The sequence below is a fragment of the Strix uralensis genome, chromosome 5 (genome assembly GCF_047716275.1).
Source record: "Strix uralensis isolate ZFMK-TIS-50842 chromosome 5, bStrUra1, whole genome shotgun sequence".
NCBI classification, from domain to species: Eukaryota; Metazoa; Chordata; class Aves; order Strigiformes; family Strigidae; genus Strix; species Strix uralensis.
The window spans coordinates 27,972,321-27,995,957 of NC_133976.1; the positions used below are offsets into that span (position 1 = coordinate 27,972,321).

At 34.5% G+C, this 23,637-nt stretch overlaps 1 protein-coding gene across 2 annotated transcripts in view; it reads left to right on the top strand.

Moving 5' to 3' along the window:
• Window positions 1–23,637, top strand: part of CTTNBP2 (cortactin binding protein 2) — an 86,574-nt gene that overhangs the window by 15,115 nt on the left and 47,822 nt on the right. For both annotated transcript variants that reach the window (XM_074870208.1, XM_074870209.1), the window contains exon 3: window positions 17,717–17,941. In XM_074870208.1, the coding sequence (XP_074726309.1) occupies window positions 17,717–17,941 (225 nt within the window). The remainder of the gene's footprint in view (window positions 1–17,716; window positions 17,942–23,637) is intronic.

Here is a 23,637-nt window from a genome sequence, read left to right on the forward strand (position 1 = left end):
TTTTTCCCTTGGTATGTTATGTCATATCATCACAATCCACACCTTATCCACAGTATTCCCTGGTGGAATGGAACAGAGATTTCTGACAGAGTTAAGGTGTAAGAACTAGGGAGCAGGAACAGTATTTCTGGATAAGATATGGAGTTGGAACTGGTGCCTTGCTGGTTTTGGTTTGGTTTTTTCTATGCCATATACACACGTGTGTATATATATGTATGTGTATTACGGAGTTCTCAATTAAATTACTTTTAAAATCTAGTTTTAAATGAATTCTTTTTGTTTATTTCAGAAACTTGCTTTTCAGTATTACAGTTTAATGCTTCTTGATATGTTTTAAAAGTGTAATTTGTCTGTGTGGGTTCTGATGGATTAAGCAGAAAACACGTCTTTGTTTTTGTGGATTGAGCCTCAGTCCTATATATGGGGCAAACTTTGCTACTTAACAGCTCATAGAAATCTAAAATAATAATCTGAATGTGTTGTGGTTTTGTGACTTCTGTGTTTTTTTGTTCTTTTATTTAAAAAATAGCTGTAAAATTATGCACAGTTTGAGGTGTCAGTGAAAGAAATTAAACTCCAGAACGATACCCTATATCAGTTAGTACTGCTGTAATACTGCTTTTCTGACAGGGAGGCAATGCCCTTGTATTTCAGAATTGTATTGTCTTCAGATGCTTGTCTTCTGGGTGTTTATTTACAGTGTATTCATTGTATCATGAATATGTATATCAATATGAATATTGTCAAAATTAATTTGTACTTTATGACTTTCAGTTTAATTTCTCTTGGTGCTATCCTCATTCAGCATTTTAAAATGTTGTGTAACTTTTCCTGTTTATTTAAAGCCTAGTTTCAAAAAGGTGCAGTCCAGTGAGAATAAAGTAGAAAAGCTTCAGAGTTTGTTGCTCTGCTTTGGAAATATTGAACTAGGGAATTTTTTAAATCTGTCTACTGGGTGTCGTTCCAGTGCAGAGTGTCCATTCTGTCTATTCTGTGTAAGTAAAAAAAAAAATAAAAAAAAGAAAGTGAGAAAGGCCAGTAGTTTGTGATTATGGGGAAAAATCTTGTTAAATTAAGTAGTCATCCCGTTGGAGGGGAAGGGGAGATAAGTTTAGTTAGTATAGTTAATAGTGTTGATGTAATAGATTTTATTAAGGCACTTGAATTTGTGTCACATGATAAATTACAGAGAATCAAACCCAAGGTGTCACACATAAAGATTAACTCTTTTTATTGCATCTTTGTGCATAATGTATCATATATTTCCCATTGTATTTTATGTAAAGTTTTGATACCTTGAAGTCAAAAACAAGATACCTTGAAACAAAAACAAAACTTCAAATCCAAACTGCATTCGTAAGAAATATGCAGATGACATCTGTATACTTCCACATTTTCACAATATGCTGTTGTTCCTTTATAATATGCACAACTGCAGATACGTAAGGACACATAACATTCCTATTTCTAAAAAAGGGCTGTTGCTTCCTGCTTCAGTGATTGAAACTTTATCTAACTGGGTCAACATCTCCTACTATTGCTATAAAAGTAGTTTGGTGCTTTGATATAAACAGAGAAAGCTGAGGGATTTTTTTGCCCTTAGCATATCTAAATTTGTTATAATATACTCTGATTTGTACAATACAGAACTCACAGTATTTTGCTGAATTAATCTCTACCTGAACACTATTTTTTGGGGAACACTGGCTATCTGGAATTTGGAAGTCAGAGAAATTTGGATTTGAAAAAGTTACAGTAATTATCAGCCAGAGCAATTTCAGGTTGCTGGACAAGTTCAGCCCTGTGAGGACCAACAGCCTTGGAAGAGCAGACCTTTGTCATGCAAAGGGTCAAATTTTCAGATTTATTCTCTAACTGAACAGTTAATTTGCTGTGGAGAGCAGCATCAGGATTCACCTCAAAGGAGGTGATCTTTGTGGAACTCTTTCTTATTAGCACTCTGATTTTATATAACTGTTATACCACATGACTTATGATGGTTCTTTTTGAATCTGTAGTTTATTTTTTTTAGTACTCCATGATCAGGGTTGCACTGCAATTAAAATTAAATTCAGATTAACACTTAAATCATTAAAGGTGTTTCATTAATGACAAATAACATGCTGTTTAATTGCTATTGGGAATGCATATAGTTAAAAAAGGAGGGAGACTTAACTATAGCTGCTGCCTCCATCTTTCTCAATTATCCAAATAATGTCTGCTTTTAATAAGGGGATAATATATTCCTAATGTAGAGATAATGTGGCCACATAATCAAAGCACAGGTCTGGCCTCCCACAACTGTGATCTTAAATACAGCATTCATTTGTTGTTTTATTTTCTCCAGCTGTAAAGTGGTTGCTGTATCTGCATGCTTTCTAGAGGATTTTTTAAAGTGCATTGACCCTCATGTGATGGACTGAAGTGCTAGTGTTAGCTGTCAAGCATGGAATTACAAATACTAAATGCTGCTTTTAGTGGTGATTCTCTCAAAGTTAAATCTTTAGTAGGTTATTATTCATCTAAAATTTGAAAGTGCAATTTAGTTGGGATTTTTGTTTATTTTTTATTAATTATATTTGCATATGTAAATTAGGTGGTGAATGATGAAATGAAAATTTATATTATACTTGCTTCTATGATATGCATTAATTAATGTGAACAAAAAAATGCAAATTCTTATCATACTAGATCCTTTAATAACACTGCATAGATTTGGAACAACTTCTTTGGATTTTTGGGAAAGATCACAAATGAAATAAAAAAATGGCTAAAAGAATTGCCAATACCAACAATGGATATATATTTTTTTTTAAATTAAAATTGACTACAGTATCAATTACATTGCTGTGGAGCAATGTTTTTTCTCAGAGCTTAAGTGAGCTCCAGATCAACAGATTCTGTGTGTGTGATGACTGAGTCAGGAGGACAGTATGAGAATGGCAAGGTAAATTTGTTTGTAGGTGTTTCTTAAGTGTTGTAAAGCCCTATTGTATTTAATTTTCACTATAACTTCCTAAGGCAGGAGAGCTTATCTTATGTGTATGTGTTTGTACCAATTTCTGTTGAATCTTTTAACCAGTTTCTGCAAGCATTTCAGAAATAGATAGTCAATAAAACCAGGCAGCTGGGTAAGAAAAGTCATACTGTTAGGGCCTTAGTTGAAGGAAAGGTGGAGATTTGTGGTCTGTTATTAAGCACTGTATATGAACTGTGGAGTACAGAGTTAGCGAAAGTCAGAGTTTGTTAATTTAGCTGCTCAGAGAATTTAAGTTAGACTATCTAAATTTATAAAAAGATAAGAAGAAAAAGATCTCTGCTGTGGTAGTTCTGCTCGAATTGTAACTATCTCTCTGAATCTAAGCATTTTGACAGGCCTGCAGGCTAATCAATAGAGCTGGAAATGAATCATACTTTCTGTATGATGTCTGAGTAGAAAATCCATATAAGATAATTTCTGACTTCCCCTAGCAAGACATGTGAGTTCTTGAAGAGTAGTGGTTGAATTTTGTATTGAAGGTGTGGATATTAATGTAATGAAATAGGTAGGTCAAAAGACAGAAATTAATACATCACGTAATAATACCTCATAGCCACATTTAAGTTTAATAACCCATTCTATTAGTGTTACCATAAAAAGCTTCCAGTCTAAAATGACAAGATTTTAACATAAGGATAAACAGCTTTTAGAAAGTATAGTGATTACTGTGTAGATTACACAATGTTTCTTTAAAATAGACAATACATAGTATGTTGAATGCCAGTTTTCAGGTTCCAGCTCTCCTGTTAATCATTTTAGAACTACTAGGATATCAATATTCAATTCCATGAGAAATTCAGTAGTTTAAAGCAAGTCTTAAAAAAAAGTTTTAATACATTTTAGGAGGATCATTTGTTTTGAAATGATCGGATTGTTTCAGAAATTTCTTCAATAACTAGCTGCAATGAAAAGACACTCCATTTCTAAGGCTATAATGGTGTAATCCAACATTACTTCAAAACTCTGCTCCATTTTTTTCTAAAAGTATATATAATCAAATTGAATGTTGTTTTGCAAAGTATTGCATTTTAGAACAACAGAAAAAAATGTTTCTTTGTACTAACATTCTATCAGAAAGTTCTGGTCATCTGAGTAGCTTATGAGATGTTGGGGTTCATTATGATGAAGGCCATTTTTTACATATCTATATAATATGTGTGTGTGAAGGAACTACTTGAGTGAACCTACCTTAACATTTAGACCAAGACCACACTTTTGAAGAAACTCCCCATTGTCCCCACCTAACTTTGATTTGCCTCACAGACAGCTCTCGGGCTGTGTAAACTGAACTGAGAGCAGAGCTAGTCCAAAGTAACACCAAGTGGCAGCGCCATAGTCACATTCCTAGTACTGATTGTGTTGTTCTACGCACTTGTTCCTGTTGTGCTGCACTATGTTGACATAGTCACTGTATACCTATAAATGCCCTTTTCCAAGGTTGTTTGTGTAAATATAGCAGGAAATATGGGTTGATTTGCTCTAGATTTAAAAAAAACCCCAAACTCTAGATGCTCATGTGCATTTTCTAAAACCAGAAATTCCCCAATGTTTTCTACCATTACGATCATTCTTGAATTTAAGACAGATGGACCTTGCTTGTGAAATTGGCAGATGGATCACTGTAAAATGCTCTTCTAGAGTCTCTTTCTCCCTGAAGGGCAGAATACATTTTCTGCTCAAGCTAGTTTGATTTCAAATCCTGAGCTGTGCGTTCTGGAAGGCTGTTATTAGTAAAGTTGTCTTCCAATTTCAGCCAACAATGATTAAGCACTGAACAATATAGTTTTATTTTAATCTCATTGAAAACATGAACTATTTTGATGATAACTGTCAATTTCTGTAACACTTTTGCAATTCTTTAAGTGCATGTGAAGATCAAACAAAATTTAAAAAAAACAACTGAGTGTATCATAGTTTATCATAACAATATACTATGTAACAACATCAGGTTTTTGGTGGGTAACCAAAAATACTGGAATAACTATGCAAAATGTGGAGCTTTTCATGCCGGACTTTGCATTTTCAGTAGTGAAATAGCTATTCCTTGAAAAAAAACTAAGGTAGATATTAAGTAAAATATTTGGAAGGGGAGCTGTACATACTCACAAACTGTACTTGCCTAATTTGACCTGTCTGCTTCCCAGTGAGTTGTGTCTAGCAAAAGAGCTTCTTTCACTTGTCAAGGCACACTTTTGCCTACTGCAGGTTGAGGTTTTAATTAAGAAAATTTGATTATCTGTTAGAGTTTTCGTGTCCTTTTTGTTATTTTCTTCTGCATCTTGTGATGGGGTGATCTTTGGTTTTGCCTGTATTCTGCAAGTTATATGTTAAAAGAATTATTGCCAACACAATAATTGTCAATTGTGTATGGATAAAGTTTTTATCCCAAAATACTTCACAAAGTTAAGAAGAATTGTAATATAAGATTTAGTACTTCTAGATTGAATTTCGGGGTTGAGAGGGAAAGAAACATGGGAGCTATCAGAAAAACAGAATGAATCCATATAGTTTAGTTGTTCTCAAATTGACTGATAGGTAGAAAAATTACATGTATATTAAGTATAATCTGTCAAATGAAGCTACACTGCCTATAAATTGTGAAGACCCTTACCTGCAGTAATTGTGCTAAGTTGTTGTGAATTTAAAATGCAAATCTGAACTTCTATACATATGGATCCCATGGTGCTTTTGTACCGAAGAATGGAGCTAAGAGCACACAGAAGGCAGCTTTAGGGGTTTCTGGCAGCCAGTAAGACAGCCTGTTTTGTAGCAGGTGTCTTGGAAAAATGATGATTAGGTAGAAGGAGGAGCAGAAGATGTTAAAGTGTATGTAACAGAAGGTTATTGTTGTAGGCAGTATGATGGCAGTTGTTGGCCTTGGTGGCAGAAGTGAACCATGAAATAGAAGTCAGATAATGCCTTGTTTGCAGTTGTCATTTTTGTATGTTGCAATTTCTTTGCAAAAATTTAATTTTTACTGAATTTGGGGGAGGCAATGGTTTGCAGTTTGTGTCCTTGCTCATCTGATCACTACCTTTCATTTATTAAATTTGATTATGGTTGCATATGCATTTTCTCTGCTCTTAAATATAGTTTGTCTTTACCTGTCCAATGATTCTGGTTATGCTTAAAGCTTTTACTTTCTTAATATTAGTTTATTGTAATTTTCTGAACATGGTTGTCAAAAACTATTATTTCACTATTACAAGCTATTTAAAATTGATTGCAAAGAAACTATGAAATATGAATAAACCTCAGATAAGTTAGTAGATAAAATGATTTTTCAGTGCTTAGTTTGGAATGATATCTTTATCTGTGGTTTATTTAAAGTAATGCAGCACTCTCTTTGTTCACCTAATTGAAAAAGTGTTGTTAGACACAACCTTAAAGATTGTTCAATTTTTTTTTTTCCCTATCTTAATCATGGTTTATGTATTGTGGTTTTTTTTTAGTTTGTCAGCTAAATTTATTTTTATGAAATTACTTGACATGTTTTGACACACTGCTTTATTGCCAAACAATTCAAGAAACTAACACTATTCCAGTAAATATCTGTGTGGACCTCAATTTTTGAGAATTTCATGGCTGGTTACAATGTAAGACAATAGTTTTTGTTGCATGACAACAAAATGACCAAGCCTGCTTAAGACAGCAAAACCTAACACCGTACTTCAGGAAATGTTGTGAAATTAAAGGACAGTCTTATACCTTATCCTTGATACTGCCAGAGTCCATGTTGTAATAATTTGGAAATACTGTGTATATTATTGGTGAGTTGGCTTTATGTATAGTATCTTATTTAAAAGATCATTTCAGATGCCTATGAGAGTATTTACTTTTCTTATATTCAGTGGTTTTTTGTAATAATAGTTCTGTAAGCATGGATAACTAACAATAAATACTTTTCTTTGCATGATACAAGGTATCAAGTGAACTGTATTTGGGGTTTCCATCAAGTAACAGCTTTATTTCTTGCACTTCTTTATGAATGGAACCAGATCGCACCTTTTCCACCAGATGCTGCGGAGGTAGAAGCAGCAGTCCCTGGACTGATAAACTTTGTTGATCTGAGGGATCCTGGTATTTTGACACATTCAAAGGCCTCTTCTAGAAGCTACTGACAAAATAAGTTTTCAGTAGTGTTACATCACTTCTTGTGGTAGTTACTTGCTATTTGCCAAAGGGAGTTATTAAGCACTGAGCAAAGCAAAACTTTTGGTAAAACATATTAAAACAGTCCTGTATATGTGTTATTTTACTAAGCTTAAGCTTCACTGCTCAGGTAAATATCCTTCTACCAGGTTCTCCTAAAGTTGGAGACTACAAGTATGAAACTGTGAGGCTAGTTTTCTAGTATGAAAACTCTATGGCCTTGCATTGCAAGCATCCTTTTCACTCTGTCCTTTCCAGCAATGACTGTTACATTGATAATAGTCACTTTTTTTGTTTTACACATAAGATCTGAATATCTTTATTGTTGCCAGGCATGTAACTTCTAATTTAGCTGAAAGTATTCTGCTGGTTTCTTACTTGGATAATTATTTTGCCTTTCCCACTTGATTCTTCCTACCCTCGATTGATCTTTCTGCATAATCCAACATAAATTAATGAGTAGAGATACACACACTTTGTAAAAACAATAATAAAAAATTCCAATATCATGTTGATGTAACTGTTTCTCGATTTCTGTGAGCTTTGCATAATACAGCTGTGAACTTGATTGTTAGAATGAATTATTTAAAATGTTTTATCTGTTTCCCATCATTACTCACGTTGATGACATTGAGAAATGTAACTGGGTCATCCTATCTGTATTATTATGTTAACTGAAATTTTCCATTTTTAGTTAACAGAACATACACAGGATATTTCCTTTATGCCAATAAATGGTACAGTTAATTTTGTTGATGGTAACACGAAAGTGCAACTGATACCATAACAGTTCTTTCTTTTGTTTGTGTGTCTCTTCATGTTACTGTTGCTGAAGAAAAAATGTATAATGTTTGTTCTTGATTCCCCTAAATAAATTATGATAGTAATTTATAAAAGATAATTATTAATAAGGTAAGAGATTTGATTGGGGTCCTTTTCAAATTCGACACTTGTGAAAATACTAACATAGCAGCAGTTACTTTTGTTATGCTTGGGTGTATGCTTTTGTTCCTCCCACTCTGTTTTGATGCTGTTCTGACTGGTGGATAGGTCTTCCAGGTTCTTCTGCAGTTCTTCCAGAGAGAGGCTTCTGTCTTAGAAGCTCTAGCAGTGTACTAAAAATACTTAGCACTAGGTCTCTTATAAAAGCCAGCATTCCATTTGGAGAAATAAATGGGAAATTTGAGAAAATAGAGCAACGGTGTTCAGTTCTCTCTGAAATGGCAGCACAAAATTTTAGCTAGATATTGTGGAAATATAAGCTTTTATGTGACAATTTTAAAATTAGTAACTTTTAAGTAATGGTAACTGTAAAGAGTACTAGCTGGAAAATTACTTTAAAGTTTTAATAAAGGGCATAAAACCCAAAATATACAATGTAGATGTGTATTCTGTTTACTTTAAAATGTTCTGTTCTAGAAATCAAATGTATTTAGTTAAATCTATTTGTTCATTCAGCTTCTTTACTAGGGGTAGTAGCAAGAATAAAATTCTTCTTGGAGGTAATACATATTACTCTCACAATTTACTTTCCAGTGAATACAGAAATCATTTGAAAACATTGAATTCTCTTACTATACCTCAAATAAATCTGTGTTGTTAATGGACTAGAATAGACTATTTCTGTTGGAAGGAACCTATAACGATCATCTAGTCCAACTGAATGACCAATTCGGGGATGACCAAGTTAAAGCATGTTAAGGGCATTGTCCAAATGTCTCTTAAACACTGATAGGCCTGGGGCATTGACCACCTCTCTAGAAAGCCTGTTCCTTTCAGCCCTTTCACCAGCTCTGTTGCCCTCCTCTGGATCCATTCAAGGACCTTCACATCCTTCTTAAATTGTGGGGCCCAGAACTGCACACAGTACTCAAGGTGAGGCTGCACCAACGCTGAATGCAGCGGGATGATCACCTCTTTTTACTGGCTGATTATGCTGTGCTTGATGCACCCAGGATGCAGTTTTCCCTCTTGGCTGCCAGGGCACACTGTGGACTCCTGTTGAGCCTGCTGACAACCAGCACCCCCAGATCCCTTGCTGCAGGGCTGCTCTCCGGCCACTCCTCCCAGTCTATACCTGTGCCCAGCATTACTCCATCCTAGGTGCAGAATCCGGCATTTCAACTGGTTAAATTTCAACCCATTAATCATTGCTCAATGCTCCAATCTATCTAGATCCCTCTGCAAGGCCTCTTGTCCTTCAAGGGCATGAACAGCACCTCCCAGTTTGGTATCATCAGCAAACTGGCTAATGGTGCATTCAGCTCTTGCATCCAGACTGTTGATGGATATATTGAACAGAACTGACCCTAGAATTGAGCCCTGAGGAACACCGCTGATGACCGGCCGCCAGCCAGCGGTCGTCCCATTCACTACAAGCCTTTGATCTCTGCCCTTCAGCCGGTCCTTCACCCAGCGCACGGTGAACCTGCTCATCCCAGAGTTGGACAACTTGTCCAGAAGGATGCCATGAGGGACAGTATCCAAAGCCTTAGTAAAATCCAGAAAAACTACATCCCTGCCTCCCCTTCATCCACTGGGTGGGTGACCTTATCATAGAAGGATATCCAATTAGTTAAACAGGGCTTTCCCTTTGTGAACCCATGTTGATTGTGCCTGATGATTGCACTGTAAACTCATAATTTGCATACCTTTTCATTAAAATAATTAAAGTTTCATAATCATGTATTTGCCATGCAGTAATATGGGATGATATTTTAACTGAGATTTTGATAGCTTGGAAATATGAAAATCTAAATGCTGTAAATGAAAAAGAAACACAGATTTAGTTAAAGTTTTTCTGTTATGTCTTTGGTATGTTTTGTCTGTTACTGAGTTAAAGAAGCTTTTTAACTGCTAAGCATGGAGGTTAAAGTGGTCTTTTTTTGGTTAGAGGTGAAGTCAGATTTCCTTCAGTACTTCAGAAGAATGGCTGACAGATTTCCATGCAAGGAATTATGAACTGATTTGCATGAATTTGAACTATAAGTCTGAACATGCAGAAAAAGTCTAGATGACAAATGGTTATTTAAAGCAACCAGAAAGCTCAAGTCTCTTCTATCTGTTGAGACTCATTATCACTATGGAAATCTGTATTATTATCAGAAATAAATGCCTGGGTGGTTAGATAATCAGAGCATCGAACAGTGATACTTTCTTATAAAATATTGCCCTATAATTTTCAAATGTTTCAGCATCAGACAACAAAGCTGTCATAAAATATGTCTATTTTCTTTATATAGAACATCTGGATGGCTCTTAGTTGAAAGCACATGTTGTTTCACAACTTGAGCTTTTTTCCTTCTTCATTTAGAAACTTAGTGCAAGACCCAAGTCTCACCTTTTACATCTGAAAGAAGTGAAGAATATTTTATATTGACTGTACTAGGTTTTCGTTTGGTACTGATCTTAGCTTTGTAATGCTGAAAATAATGCAATGCCTTAAAATGATGGGATTTTATATCTTCTTAAATGGAGGTTACTAAGGATAGCCTTGTAAAACAACATGCAATCTTATATTCAGAGCTTTCTTTTTACCTTGAAAAATGCTTTTTAAAAGCTTGGATTTGAAGCTATGTGATTCTGAGAGAAGGGGACGCTTTGCAAATTACAGATTTTTGGAGAAGTTTTATGGGTTGTTGTGAATGAGAGAATAATGCAACTTTTTGTTTTTACTCTTATTTTAATGGTTCATGCCTGGGATAACTTTTCTAGAAAAAATGATTATATCTCCACTTTCATGCAGCCTACTTCACTGTAATGAGCTTCATTGATATATTTGCATGGCTTTTTCTGAGTATGTGTGCCTTACATTAAAAATTACTAAATGGGTAGTATTTTCTTTTCTTCATTAGTACCTCTACCAAAAGACTTGAATTCTTTCATGATCCTGATCAGTCATCTGTGAAGAGCATTTTTTGTAGTATGAAACAATTATATAGGTCCGTCAGAGCATAATCAACTTTTATGTTGGTTTTGTTTAACTTGCTGATTGTATCCTCCTATTTCTCAATTCTTTCTACTGTTTTCACTCTTTCTGAACTAGCAGCCTGTTACAATCATCAGTCTTCTTCAGGGAATATCTGTTTTTTTCATCCTTAAGTGTACACACAATTTTTTGTCTTATGATACTTGATACTTGTCACGGAAATAATTTCAATATATTGGTCAAATATTTTTCATATAATATTGAGTTCATTAAAATGTAACTCACTTGTAGACTTTGCAATAAGTATGCACTTACACAGTGCTGAAGAAAGGTAGTTAGACTGTAGTTAAGATTGTAAGGAGAAATTGAGCATCACGTGTTCATTGACAGAAATCATGCTGCAGGATAACATTTCTTCAGCAGTTAACATTTCCATTTTTAATTTGTTATGTAAAACTTTATATGGAAGTAACATTTCATATGATACTTTGAAAACATTCATTTACATCTACATTAACAAAAAAAAAAAAAAAACACAACCAAAAAACCCCCCAAAAAGCCAACAAAGCCCCCAAGCCCTATTGTGTAACAAAATTGCTGGCATTCTTTAAAGAGTCATTCTCAATTAATCATAGTAAGACATGCTGTCCCTGACTCCAGTATTTTGCAGGTATCTCAGAAAGTACTGCTTTTGTTATGCATATATACTCATTGATAATTCTCTTTTGTTTAACTGAATATCTCCAGAAAAATAATTTCAAGACACTGTATAATGCCACTGAATAATATTTGTGAATATGTTTTCTTTCAGCCATCTTTCTCATTTCAAAAATCTATTACCCTTCCAGTTTTATTTAGAATGAAGGGCTCACCCTTGTCTTTAAAATAACACATAAAATAAGCTTTTACTGCCTCCTCTTCAATGCTGGTTAGTTTTAGAAGACTTTTTACCACTCCCTAATACATATGTCAAGAATAAATATTAATATGAACCTATCAACATCTGTTGAAACAATTATATGTGGAAGAGGAAATTAATCAGAGGAACAAACGCTCTTGAAAGGAAGGAAATTTTGTTTAAGGGTTCTGAGGCAGCTTTAATTCAGTTCCATTGTTCCACAATGGTGTAGGACATGCAGTCCTATTTTTGATGTTTATCATCAATTGCTGCATGGAAGACTTGGACTTGCTGAACTCTTAACTTGGCAGGTAAACGAAGAGGGAACTCTGAGCTATGTTGGGGAAAAAATGCAGTATTAACCTTAAAAATACAGTTGCTTATATATTCTGATATATGTAAGCTGATTATGAAAACTCACTTCAGCAAATGTGTGCAACTAATATAAATGTAGATTATTACTGAAAGAAAACTAACAATGTAACTTATGTGGTTAATTTTTTGTGTTTCATTATTGGGCTTATTTCTTACTTATCTATTAATTGGTCATATTTGTTTTTCCTTGCTTTTCTAATGCTTTTAGCTTTAAGTCCACAGTAAGATGGATACTATTTGAAGGCCTCCCGGCCCCCTTACATTCTTTTTCAATAACAGAGGGAAAAAAATCTAATTAAACTTCATAATTCTCAGTGTGGTCACTGAAAACAGATTTTTTTTTTTTTTCTTATGAAATAGAACATAAGAAACAAGTAACTGCAGGCCAGTTCTTGTACTGGATTTGCAGATTTTCCTACAACCCATCATCCAGATACCTCCACTCCTTTTGTTCCTCTCCCTGCACACCCTGCTGCCAGTCTTCATCTGCCAGTAGATAATTGGGTCAGTGACTGCAAAGGATCAGCTTGAGAGATGGAGGGAGTTGGCAGATAGATGCATAGAGATGACTTGAATAGTGCGAAAAAAAATTCGTCTAGGGGTGAATGAGGTATATGCGGTAGGAGACAGGCTCCCTGAGAGAGTAATAAAAGAAGCAGTTTATCTTTCTAGGAGAGAAAACTTGAGAGTAAACCTTCCCCTTTTTTCACACAGCTGGGTAATCCCTAGGATTGTTCAGTACTGATTTTTTGTTTTTTAGAACATCACAGACTGAAAGTTCTGTTTTCTAAGTCATAAAAAGTATTTTCATGATCCAAAGCAAGACATAAGACTTGTTCCACCAATAAGTGTTTGGTTGTTTTTCCTTCCTCTGAGAGCTCATTTCTGTCATTTGTAACTTGAGAAGATTGCTAGCACCTACAAGATAAAAAAATAACAGTCCTAGAAGAAATCACTAATCATAGAGTAATTTAGGTTGGAAGGCACCTCGAGAGATCATTCAGTTCAGTCTTAAAGCAGGACTAACGTCAAACATGGATCAGGTTGCCGATGGCCTTATCTTTTGGAAATCTCCCAGTGAGAGGGTTTATATATTTTCCCTGGGCAACACGTTCCAATGCTTATCTGCTCTCAGTGAGAAGAATTTGTGTCCAACTCAAATTTCCCTTATTAGATCATGGGACAATTGCTACTTGTCCTGTCAGTGTGCAGACCTCTAGAATGTGTCTCCCTGGTTGTCTCTGTTTCACACTGAAAAGTCCTATTTCTACTTGGCTCTTCCTTGAAGAGAAGCCATGTTGTACCTTTTGATCATCTTTCACCCCTCTCTGAAGATGTTTTTCAGTTCTACTGTACTTTATTTTAATATAAACTTGTAGTTCATCCTTGACCTAACAGTGCTGTAGACCAGCCTGTCCGTAAAAAAACTTTAGGTTTTCATTCTAAGGAGTAGTTGCACTAGATTTAAGTCTCCTTGTTTAATGTTTCAGATCCTGTATAGGGATTTAAAAGCTCTTTATAAATGTGATGTTCTTACTGGGCTGAGTTCAAAAGCTGTTGTAAAGAAGTTTAAGCTTTTACTGTACTACAGTAGTGAATGTCATGAATGAACTATTTAAAGGGGGTTTTTGTCTTTGTTTTTAGATATTTTTTCTTGATTTATGTGTGATTTATGCTTACTGTCAGTTTTCATTAGCAGTTACCTGTTGAAGGATTTAGCTTAAGTCTTAAATCATAATTTTGTGTACCACTGGCATAGGCTGCAAAAAGTATTGTTTCCCATGGACATCTTTTCATACCTTTAAATACTTTCAATCTCAGGCATTCCATTAAAAGGCTAGTTGCTATGCAAATGGGTATGTACAGAAAAATAAAGCTGACAGTTTATAAATTCATATAACACCTTTCGCAATGCAGCAATCCAGATTACCTCCTATAGTGGGTGCATATTCTGGGTTTTTTTGAAAATTTTCTGTTTGAAAATACATTTGGTTAATTACTCACAAATCAACATTTTAAATGTTATTTTCTGTATATATTGCTGTGCAATTGAAGTTAATATATGAGCCCGTGCTAAAGCTGTTTTAGCACAGCCACCAAATTATGCAGAGATTATTTTAAAGGATTAATTACTTGTATGACATTAGACTGTACATTCCGCAGATAAGTGCCATAAAAAACAGGTATCTTGATATTGCTGCTACCTCTTATGACTTGAAATTCAGTGCTGAAAGATGATATGAGAAAATGTTCTGATTCTAGTAGCTGTATTTCTTCCATCTGATGTACTTTAGTGAAGTGCAAAGGGACGGAAATATTGTTTAGAGGCTGGAGGAATCATGTAAAAAAACTCAAGCCTAGCTTGTCTTTCTGCCACGTGGTGCCTAAGTTTTAGAGAACTACTCATTGCTTCCCTTCTGCTAAGCTTCTGCTTTATCTTTTATTCTGGTATCTTCATTTGAAATCATGTCTCCTCATCCCATCATTTTATTTTATATTTTTAGTCCTTGTATAGAAACATGGAAACATTTGTTTTAATACTTTGCATTTGTGAGTTGGAAGCATCCTGAGATGACTTTGCTGTTTATGGTTTGAGAGTCACCAGTCTGTTTTAGACTGTGCTTGAGGGTATACAGTTATGGCTTCATCCCTAAAGGGTCTGTCATCCCAAACCACGTGCTGTTCGAGACCTGTTAGTATTTCCATGGTCTTTAGCTTTCATATTTTCTTGTACTACTTTACTTCTTAATGCCAGCAGATTGTTTTGATTTTCATTCAGATGGAGATCATCTCTTCTATATAGTTTCATATTTTCCTTAGTTAATGAGTCTGAACACCCAGTCCCATTATTATTTTGGCAGGTGCACACTGAGCGTTTGCCTTGCTTGCTTTGTTAATTGCTATGCATGTTAGAGAACATTCACATTGCATACATACAGTATATGCTGAGAGGACAGCTAGTCCTGGGTCATAGAAAAAAACTAGAAAATGCACGTTATTTCACTGGTTGTCTACCTGTGTTTCCTTAAAGGCATGAATGGTTGCCTTTGCCTCTGATCAGTTAATCTACTTGGCTTCTCTTTTTGCTGTTGGTCTCTGGATTTAAGGATGGAAGCCCTGGTGGTCCTATTTTTTATTTACAGATGAGCTGCTACATCAGTGTTTTTTCCTTTACTTTGATGGCTCACTTTGTTTATATAAACTAAGTGGATTTTACATTGCTGATAATTTATATATGGATTGTGCCTCCATCTCCTTTTAAATTCTTAACCTGCTTGGATTTTTAATTTTGTTTGGCTGCTTAGTACTTTAATCCATTTAGGGTCAGGCTTTTGGTTTTGATTGTTTCCTTTACATGAAGGTTGAATTCCTAAGCTGCATACTGTCCTGTAACTTAAGTATATAGAACCAGGAGCTACAAATATAGCCATTCCCCACCTGGCTTTCTAATACTACCTGTGGAACTATTTTATTTTAGTTTAAAATATTGAAGTTAAGAATTAAGGGATTAAAATATTAGACTAATTAGGGGTTATTTTCAAGGCAATATATAAAAAATAGCTAGGTTCTATCAGCTTATTTTTGTCTCTTCAACCAATCACTACCTGACTTTGTAAGCCTAGCTAGACTTTAGGTCTGAATGAACTCTCTAAGTTTTTTCTGAAGTTATGCCCCAAAGACCCAGGTTTTTTATAAATATTTTCAAGTTCTATTTATACTATCAAATTGAAAAATAGACTAAAAGTATTTCAAGCATCAGAATATGCAGGCACACTTACTTCTGTTGTAAGTAACTTCTCTTTTACCTTTTAATCTCCCACAACTTTTCAATATTGTAGACAATATATAGGAAAAAGTTGGGCATTCACTAAGGTGTATTATTTGTAGTTATTCTCTGGGGAGTTTTTCTAACATAGTCTTGGGTTCTTTGATTTCTCATGCCCTGAAATGTGTATTACCTTTTATGATCTTTTCATATGTTACAATTTTAACTTCAAGCTTTCTAAATGATCTACTAACCCATTTGGTAATTATTAGGCTTGTTCCTCCTCTTTTGTACCTCAGAATTGGCTTAGTCTTTCTCTTTTTTGCTTATTCTTCAAAACCAAATTTGAATCAAGTCACAGATAAATGTTTTGTCCATTTTCGGAGGGATTCCTCTTTCTGATGGTGTTTCTCTGCACTGTGGTTTGGGGTTTGTTGGGGTTTTTTTAAAATTTTTTCTGACATACTTCTTTAAAGAGTTGCTCTAGTGACTGTTTTAATTTTTAAGGTAACAAGCCTTCATTTTCTTCCAAAATTTGTGCTTTAATGGTTTGGCTTTCTTCCTTCTGCTTTCTGTTATATGCACAAAAACACCACAACAAAATTTTAGAAATCATTGGATCTTTCTGGTGGGTTTTTTTGGTGGGGTGTTTTATTTTTTTTTTTTGCTTGCTTGCTTGGTTTGATTTGGTTTTCTCTTCCCCTCACAAATTAGATGGGTCTTAAGCCTTAGATTTTGGAACATATTTTCTATGAAGACTGTTAGAAGTCAGTGTTTATCTGTGATCTTCCTGTGTACTGTGTATTAAATATATAAAAATACCTTCTCTGAAACTGGTCTGTTTCTATGTTGGGCTGAAGAACCAAAAATTTGTCAAGCAAAACTACCTCTGATCTTTATTAATATTTTTTGTTATGACAATAAAGTGTTATACTGTAGTTGGAAATATAATTGTGTTTTAAAATAATTGTATGGAGAAATATATGACATCAAGTTCTTCCTGAAGAGAGATATTAGTAGTGTCTTAATTTCACAAAAACCTTGATGGTATTTTTGCTCTCTGCTTGTCTGATATTACATATGAAAATCTCTGTATGTGTAAGCATACCGTCAATTTTTTTATTTGCAAAATACGTATTTTGGTACTGCAGTAAACACACAAAGCATGTTTTCATATATTTTACTAACATTATTTTAATACACAGAAATAGAAGACTATTTTAGAATGTTTTTCTTCCCTTTCCTCTCTGTGTATCAGCCAATTTATGAGATGTTACTTTTGTGATACTTCTGAAATGCTCCAAATTGGTATTTCTGTATTGAATTGAGAAGGGAAGGGGGTCTTTTTATGTGGTGAATCATATTGACTATAATCAAATCTGTGTGCAATATATCTGACTATTTCTTCTAGAGATTGTAAACAAATACCTGAAGAAAATATTTTAAAAACGTAAATAAGTAACATAACTTTCCCTGTGGTTTAGGTCTCTTCTATGTGTGGATGTACTCCAAAGAATGCATTTAGTTTTATTTCTTTGTCTGGTTTTTTTTTGTTAGGCCCGGCGCAAAGAGGTTTTTATCCAGGAGCGATATGGAAGATTTAATCTGAGTGACCCATTTCTGGCTCTTCAGAGAGACTTTGAGGCTGGTGCTGGTGATAAAGAAAAGAAGCCAATATGCATGAACCCCCTGTCCATTTTAGAAGCTGTTATGGCTCACTGCAGGAAAATGCAAGAAAGAATGTCAGCTCAGTTGGCTGCTGCTGAAAACAGACAAAAGAAGGTATACTGATACCGACTTTTTTTCTTTTTCCCTCTCCTGATTTGTTCTTTCATGCTACTTTTTAAATTTGCATCTTTATCTAACTTGGTACTCATTAGGAGTGTTAAAATATTATCACTTAATTGTCATACATAGTGAGGTGCTGATTTTCTGGTGATAGTTTGTGTGCACACCTCATTCATTCCATTAATTTAGCTCATTATTATTCAATAAATGAACTATAACTGGTACAAGTCAATGCAGTATATAAGTGGATAGCTCAGTGTGAGCTGAGAAAGCATCATCACGTTATATTTTTAAACCAACACCATTGAAGCCTAGAGAAGCTACTGTTATTTTTATTCTAACCTAAATAGCATAAAATAAATAATTTATATGCATTTTATATTAGATGGCTCTGTTTCATAAATCAGTAAAAATAAATTATAACTAAAAAATACCTTTTTGCATATTTAGAACATTTGCTGTAAAGAGAAAATTATTTTGGAACAAGTATGTTGCAAAAAAAGTCTCATTTGAAGGTAAAACAATGTTATTTTGAAGGTGAATGGTTTGTTGGTTGCACATATTTCACTAATATGTAAACCATATATTCTTAAAGCGTATCTAAATATGAATATGTTGGGGAGGGGTTTTTGAGAGGAAAGAGAGGAGTGGTAATATAATAGACTAATCTAGGCCAGGTATTTTTGAATAATTAGAGAAGAAATGCTTGCTAGGCATTGAATCATCCTCACTGTGTATGAGATGGATGGAATGTCTTCAGCAGCTGCGAAATAGCTTTTTGGTGACAATTTTATATTGATGTTTAAAAAAGAAAACAGACAATGCTAAGACAATTGACATAAAATTGGTTTTGGTAGTAATTGCTCTTTGGGAAATAATATGCACACTGAAGTACTGGAAGTATGCTGGAAATACATACTTAAATCAGCAAACCTTTTTTTATCTTAGCTGTTGTTTAGTTTAGTTTAAGCATCCCTGCTCTGTTAAGACTTCAGATACCACATTAACAAAATTGAATAATACTAGACTGTATGTATGATATGTAAGTCTTAAAACAGTGTAATGGCCTATGTGGTGAACTGTTACTTGTACTTACCTAGCACTTCTTTTTGAGGACTCTTAAACGTTAATTTTATTTTTCGTATGCTTTGTAAGTAAGTTGAGATTTTGGGGAAGGGATTGTCTCAGCATAGCATACAGTGAGTAAGTTTGCTTATTCTGACTGAAGAATGACACTGGGAGACAGCCTGACACATCTGCCTGGACACTTGGATTATTTCTTGTTTCAGTGCATGGCCACAAGTCTCTTCTTCATTTATCTCTGTTTTTTATTATATTAACAGATAGATGCATGTAAGATGGGTTTACATATTGAGAATGTGTCTCAAAGTCAGGATATTGGTATGTAAATTCCATTTCTGTCCTTCTTTTGTCCCAGGTTTGTTACCAAAGTCTGTATCTGTAAGTCTGCATGTACAGGAAAGGATGCTCTTGTCTTTTGTTTCAGAGAAGAATACATGAGGTTTTTTCTTTAAATCTTAATTTTAAGTAGTTTGATCTTAATTTATTTTGCAGCTTGATTCTTACCTTGAGAAGTACCTGAACCTTTACTACACTCAATTCTGAAGTCTGTAATTTTTAAGCTAAACTTTAAAGCACCACACTTAAACGTATGTTGCTTTGAAAGTGTGTCATTATGATTCTACTGGTTTTATTCCTTGTAACAAATAGGAAATTTAAATAACACAGGATTTGAAAACAAACTGCGTGGTATTGAGCAGCTGTGTGCATGACTCTACAGAACTTACACCTTCTTCTTTTAAAGCCAATTAGAAATCCTATTTGGACAGGGCACCCTCTTAAAACTTCTTGGGTTTGTGGCAACAGATGACACATCTCTCAACCATCTCCATTCACAAACCATTCATTCAGTGTTTTACCTTCCCGTAGTTCTACATTTTTCTATCTGTTCTCCATCTCTCAAATCCCTCTGTGGAAGAGGGTAATGAAGGTGTTTTGAGGGATTTCTAGAAATGTTCAACAAAGTAGGGTGACCCAATGTAACAAAAAAAAAAAAGTTTAGAAAAATGTGACCTAAATACAGAGACAGCCACACCTTCTCCCTCCAAGAGTGGTTCCTCCTCCTCTAAATGTGTGTGATGCCTGTATCTTCACTTTTGGAATTGCCTCATTGTCTCACTCTTACGCTAAGTAGTGAAGTCTATGTACCGCTGTGTTTATTTTCTCTGGATATTACTGGACTTTAAACAGGCTCAGACTGAACTCTTACTCTTGGGGACTTGGTCACTATCTGTGAATATAGTGACCTTAAAAGCATTCTTTGAATAAAATTTGTATTTAATCATAAAAAGCAAGTCATAACAATGTGCCAGAATGTAGAAAAATGAAAGAGGTGCACAAATGACTGTCAGTCATTTACCAAACACCTAATCCCCAGATGTCATCTGCTATGTGTTAGGTCTCTATCCTCTTCCATCTCTTTGAATGCTTTTCCTGGAGCTGCTATCAAAATTAATTTTGAGGTTTCCTGGGAATTCAAAACCAGATAATCAAAATTACAGTTCTTGATTTGTCAGATGTTTGCAGAGGAGTTAGTATTGCTCAAAGAAAGATAGACACATTGGTTGGAAGAGGCCCGTTGATGTGATTTAGTCTAACCTTGTGCTTAAAGCAGAGTATCACCAGCAGTACATCTGGTCATCTGTGAATTTGTCTGTCTGAGGACTGAAACCCCCCAGGAATTGCAATACTGCAGCCTTTCTGCACTACTATCCTTGTGAAGAACTTTTTTCCAAGACTGAGCCACTTAAAGGGCAATTTTTCATTTTAACCTTCTGTTGTGGGGCCCCACCTGCCACTACTGAGAAGAATTTGACTCTGTCATCATTGTAAGACCCTTCAAAAGGAGCAGTATATTTCTATTAGATCATCTCTCAGTCTTTTGTCACTAGACTAATCAAGCCAATCTCCCTTGACCTTTTCTCACAAGGCATGTACTCTGTCTCTCACCTTTAAATGGTCTTTGCTAGTTAGTTCTTTGTGGGACACTATCATTTTTCTCAGTATCCTTTTTTACCCATTTTCAAATCCTTCTTGGACATATTTACAAATGTTTACATTACTGATATGTTTTAGAGTATGCATATAGTACACTTCGCAAAAATCAGATCGTTGCTAGTTCATAAACTCGTAAATAAATACAGCTAGTCCCAAATCTGTCTTCTAAAGGAAAAAATGTAAATATTCAGAGGTTTTTTCTATTCAAGATGATGCAGCCAAAACAAGGGCAGGGGTAAGAGATAGTCATAGGAGACAACATAAAATGAGAAACTAATGCAGCTCTTGTCAATTTGAAATCAAATAGAGTACTTATAAATATTAGGGATTCTTTATTTATATGCAATGCTTGCATGTAAGACACTATACACTATAATAGTATGGTAAACTGATTTCATCCCAGCTATATGTTAAAATCTGCTTGTAGTTATTTGAAAGTAATGTAATTTCACAACAGTTAAATTATAGAACCAGTCACTAATCTGAAAGCAAAATAGGAGGAATAATAAAGTATAGAAAATCATCATAAAAACATTTGCACTATAATCTTATTGCATTTCCAAGCCTTAAAAATTGTATACATTTCTCATTATTTTTGTATCTGTTTTAATAAAAAAGAAACTGTTGGATGCTCCGCTGTTACTGTTGGATGTTCCACTTGCTTTGAAATGCTTGTGAAGCATCCAAATGCTGTTGGATGCTTTGAAAAAACCAATGAAATGCTTGAGAAAAAATAATGATTTTTCTGCATGTGAAGAACTGTGAATGGGACCATTCCTAAGTACAATGTCATCATAACAGCTTGTTAATTTAATTTGCAGCTGTACTGTCATTAACATAACTTAAGAGGTGTCATTGCTGATACTGTTTGTTTAGCAATGACTGATAATGCCATACCTTATTTTTTATATGTTTAAAACTGTTCTTAAGAAAGGGTGGACTCAGTTTTCTGAAATGTATTGTACAGTGTATTGGTTAACCTGGGATGAAGTTCTAAAACCCCAATGGATCCCCTCCACTGCTAAACAGGTTTTGAGGTATTTGAAACCAAGATGACATATATAATGTAGGTATAATTTCCCATAGTGATTTCTTCCTCTTAGTTCACTGTTTCTTATGATAATGGTATGATTTCAGGAAGAAATTTTACTATTACTATAATATGTATCACATCAGTATTGCCATCACCTCTTGATGCTTTTTCCATTCTTCTGAAGAAAACGGAAGAGAAATTTACAGTCAGGTAATGTGATTAGAAATGTTGGGAGGCTGAGACCTACGTTCATCTATAAGTGTAAATTCATGCAGGATTTATTGTTTATTCTCTCTATGTCATTTCACTTCCCTTTTTAAGCATTTTCTTGTGTTTGAATTCTACTTACCATGTGGGAAAAAATTATCCTGGGGACAATGAGCTGCAGCAGGTGGGATTTATTTCTATTACAACTGCAGACTCTCTCCTTCTTGTACTCATCTCTTGATGGCATGAGTTTCATCTCTGTGGTATAACTGGAGAGTAACAAAACCATTATTTAAAAATGGTATTTGCATTAGCTTTTGTTTAAATGGTGTTTAGTTAAAAATTAATTGTAGACACATCTAGGGTGATGTGGAAAAAGCTTCCAGAGCTAAAAAATTTCATCTCCTATTGGAGAGGACAGGGAATAGCGTGCTGTGGCAACAAGCTTCTGAAAAGCTATTATACTATAATGCCTGGGGTTTTTTTTGCTTGTTTGTTTGTTTTCATCTAACAACCAAAGCAATATTTTAATCATTGACTGAAAGATGAGATGTTCCATAGCTATTACCAATCCCCTATTGGGGGCCATCTTGTTTCCCACGTAACAGTTTACAGTAAATATGTTCATGACACTGTATTGCCTTAAACTCTGAAATTAGTATTATTTTACCATGACACTATAATCTGAATCTATAATCTATGGTTCTTCCTTCATCTATTGAAGTGAAACATTTATTCCAAGTAAGATTTAAATGTACTGCTATTTGCCACAGCTTTTCTTAGATTATTTTTTTGAGCACTCTGAAATGTTCTTGTGTTGTAGAAGCATGAAACAATTTCCTGTTGCAGTCAAAATTAACTGTTCATGTTGTGAGCAATTGATTATTTTTTTTTCATAGGTACCTGAAAGTATTTTTCCAGAAAAAATGCCCACTTAGAAAATGCACTTTAGTGGTACAGTTCTGAATTGTTATTTCTGTATCAATCTGTACATAAATATGAAGTAGAACTGACAAGACTATACCAATAAAGAGACTACAGGAGAAGGAATGCTCAGCAGTTTTTAGGGGTTTTGTTTGGTTTTTTATCAGTCGTTCAGATAAGTCATATAGGAAGCTACTGCATCAGTATGTGAAGGGAGGAGCAGGAAGAAAGAAATCAGTTTTTCTTTTGTTGTTGTTTGACTAGTGTAAAAGTTTACTTGGAAAAATATGAAGCAATTTGGGTTGCATTATTGCTAGTTGGTATTTTATAAAATGGTGCATTAACAGATTTTTCCAGTGCTTTTCTAGAACAGGGGCTTTGAATAGAAGCATAATCAGAAGGCAAGATGAATTGGAGGCAATGACCATATGAATGAGGGGAAGAATTA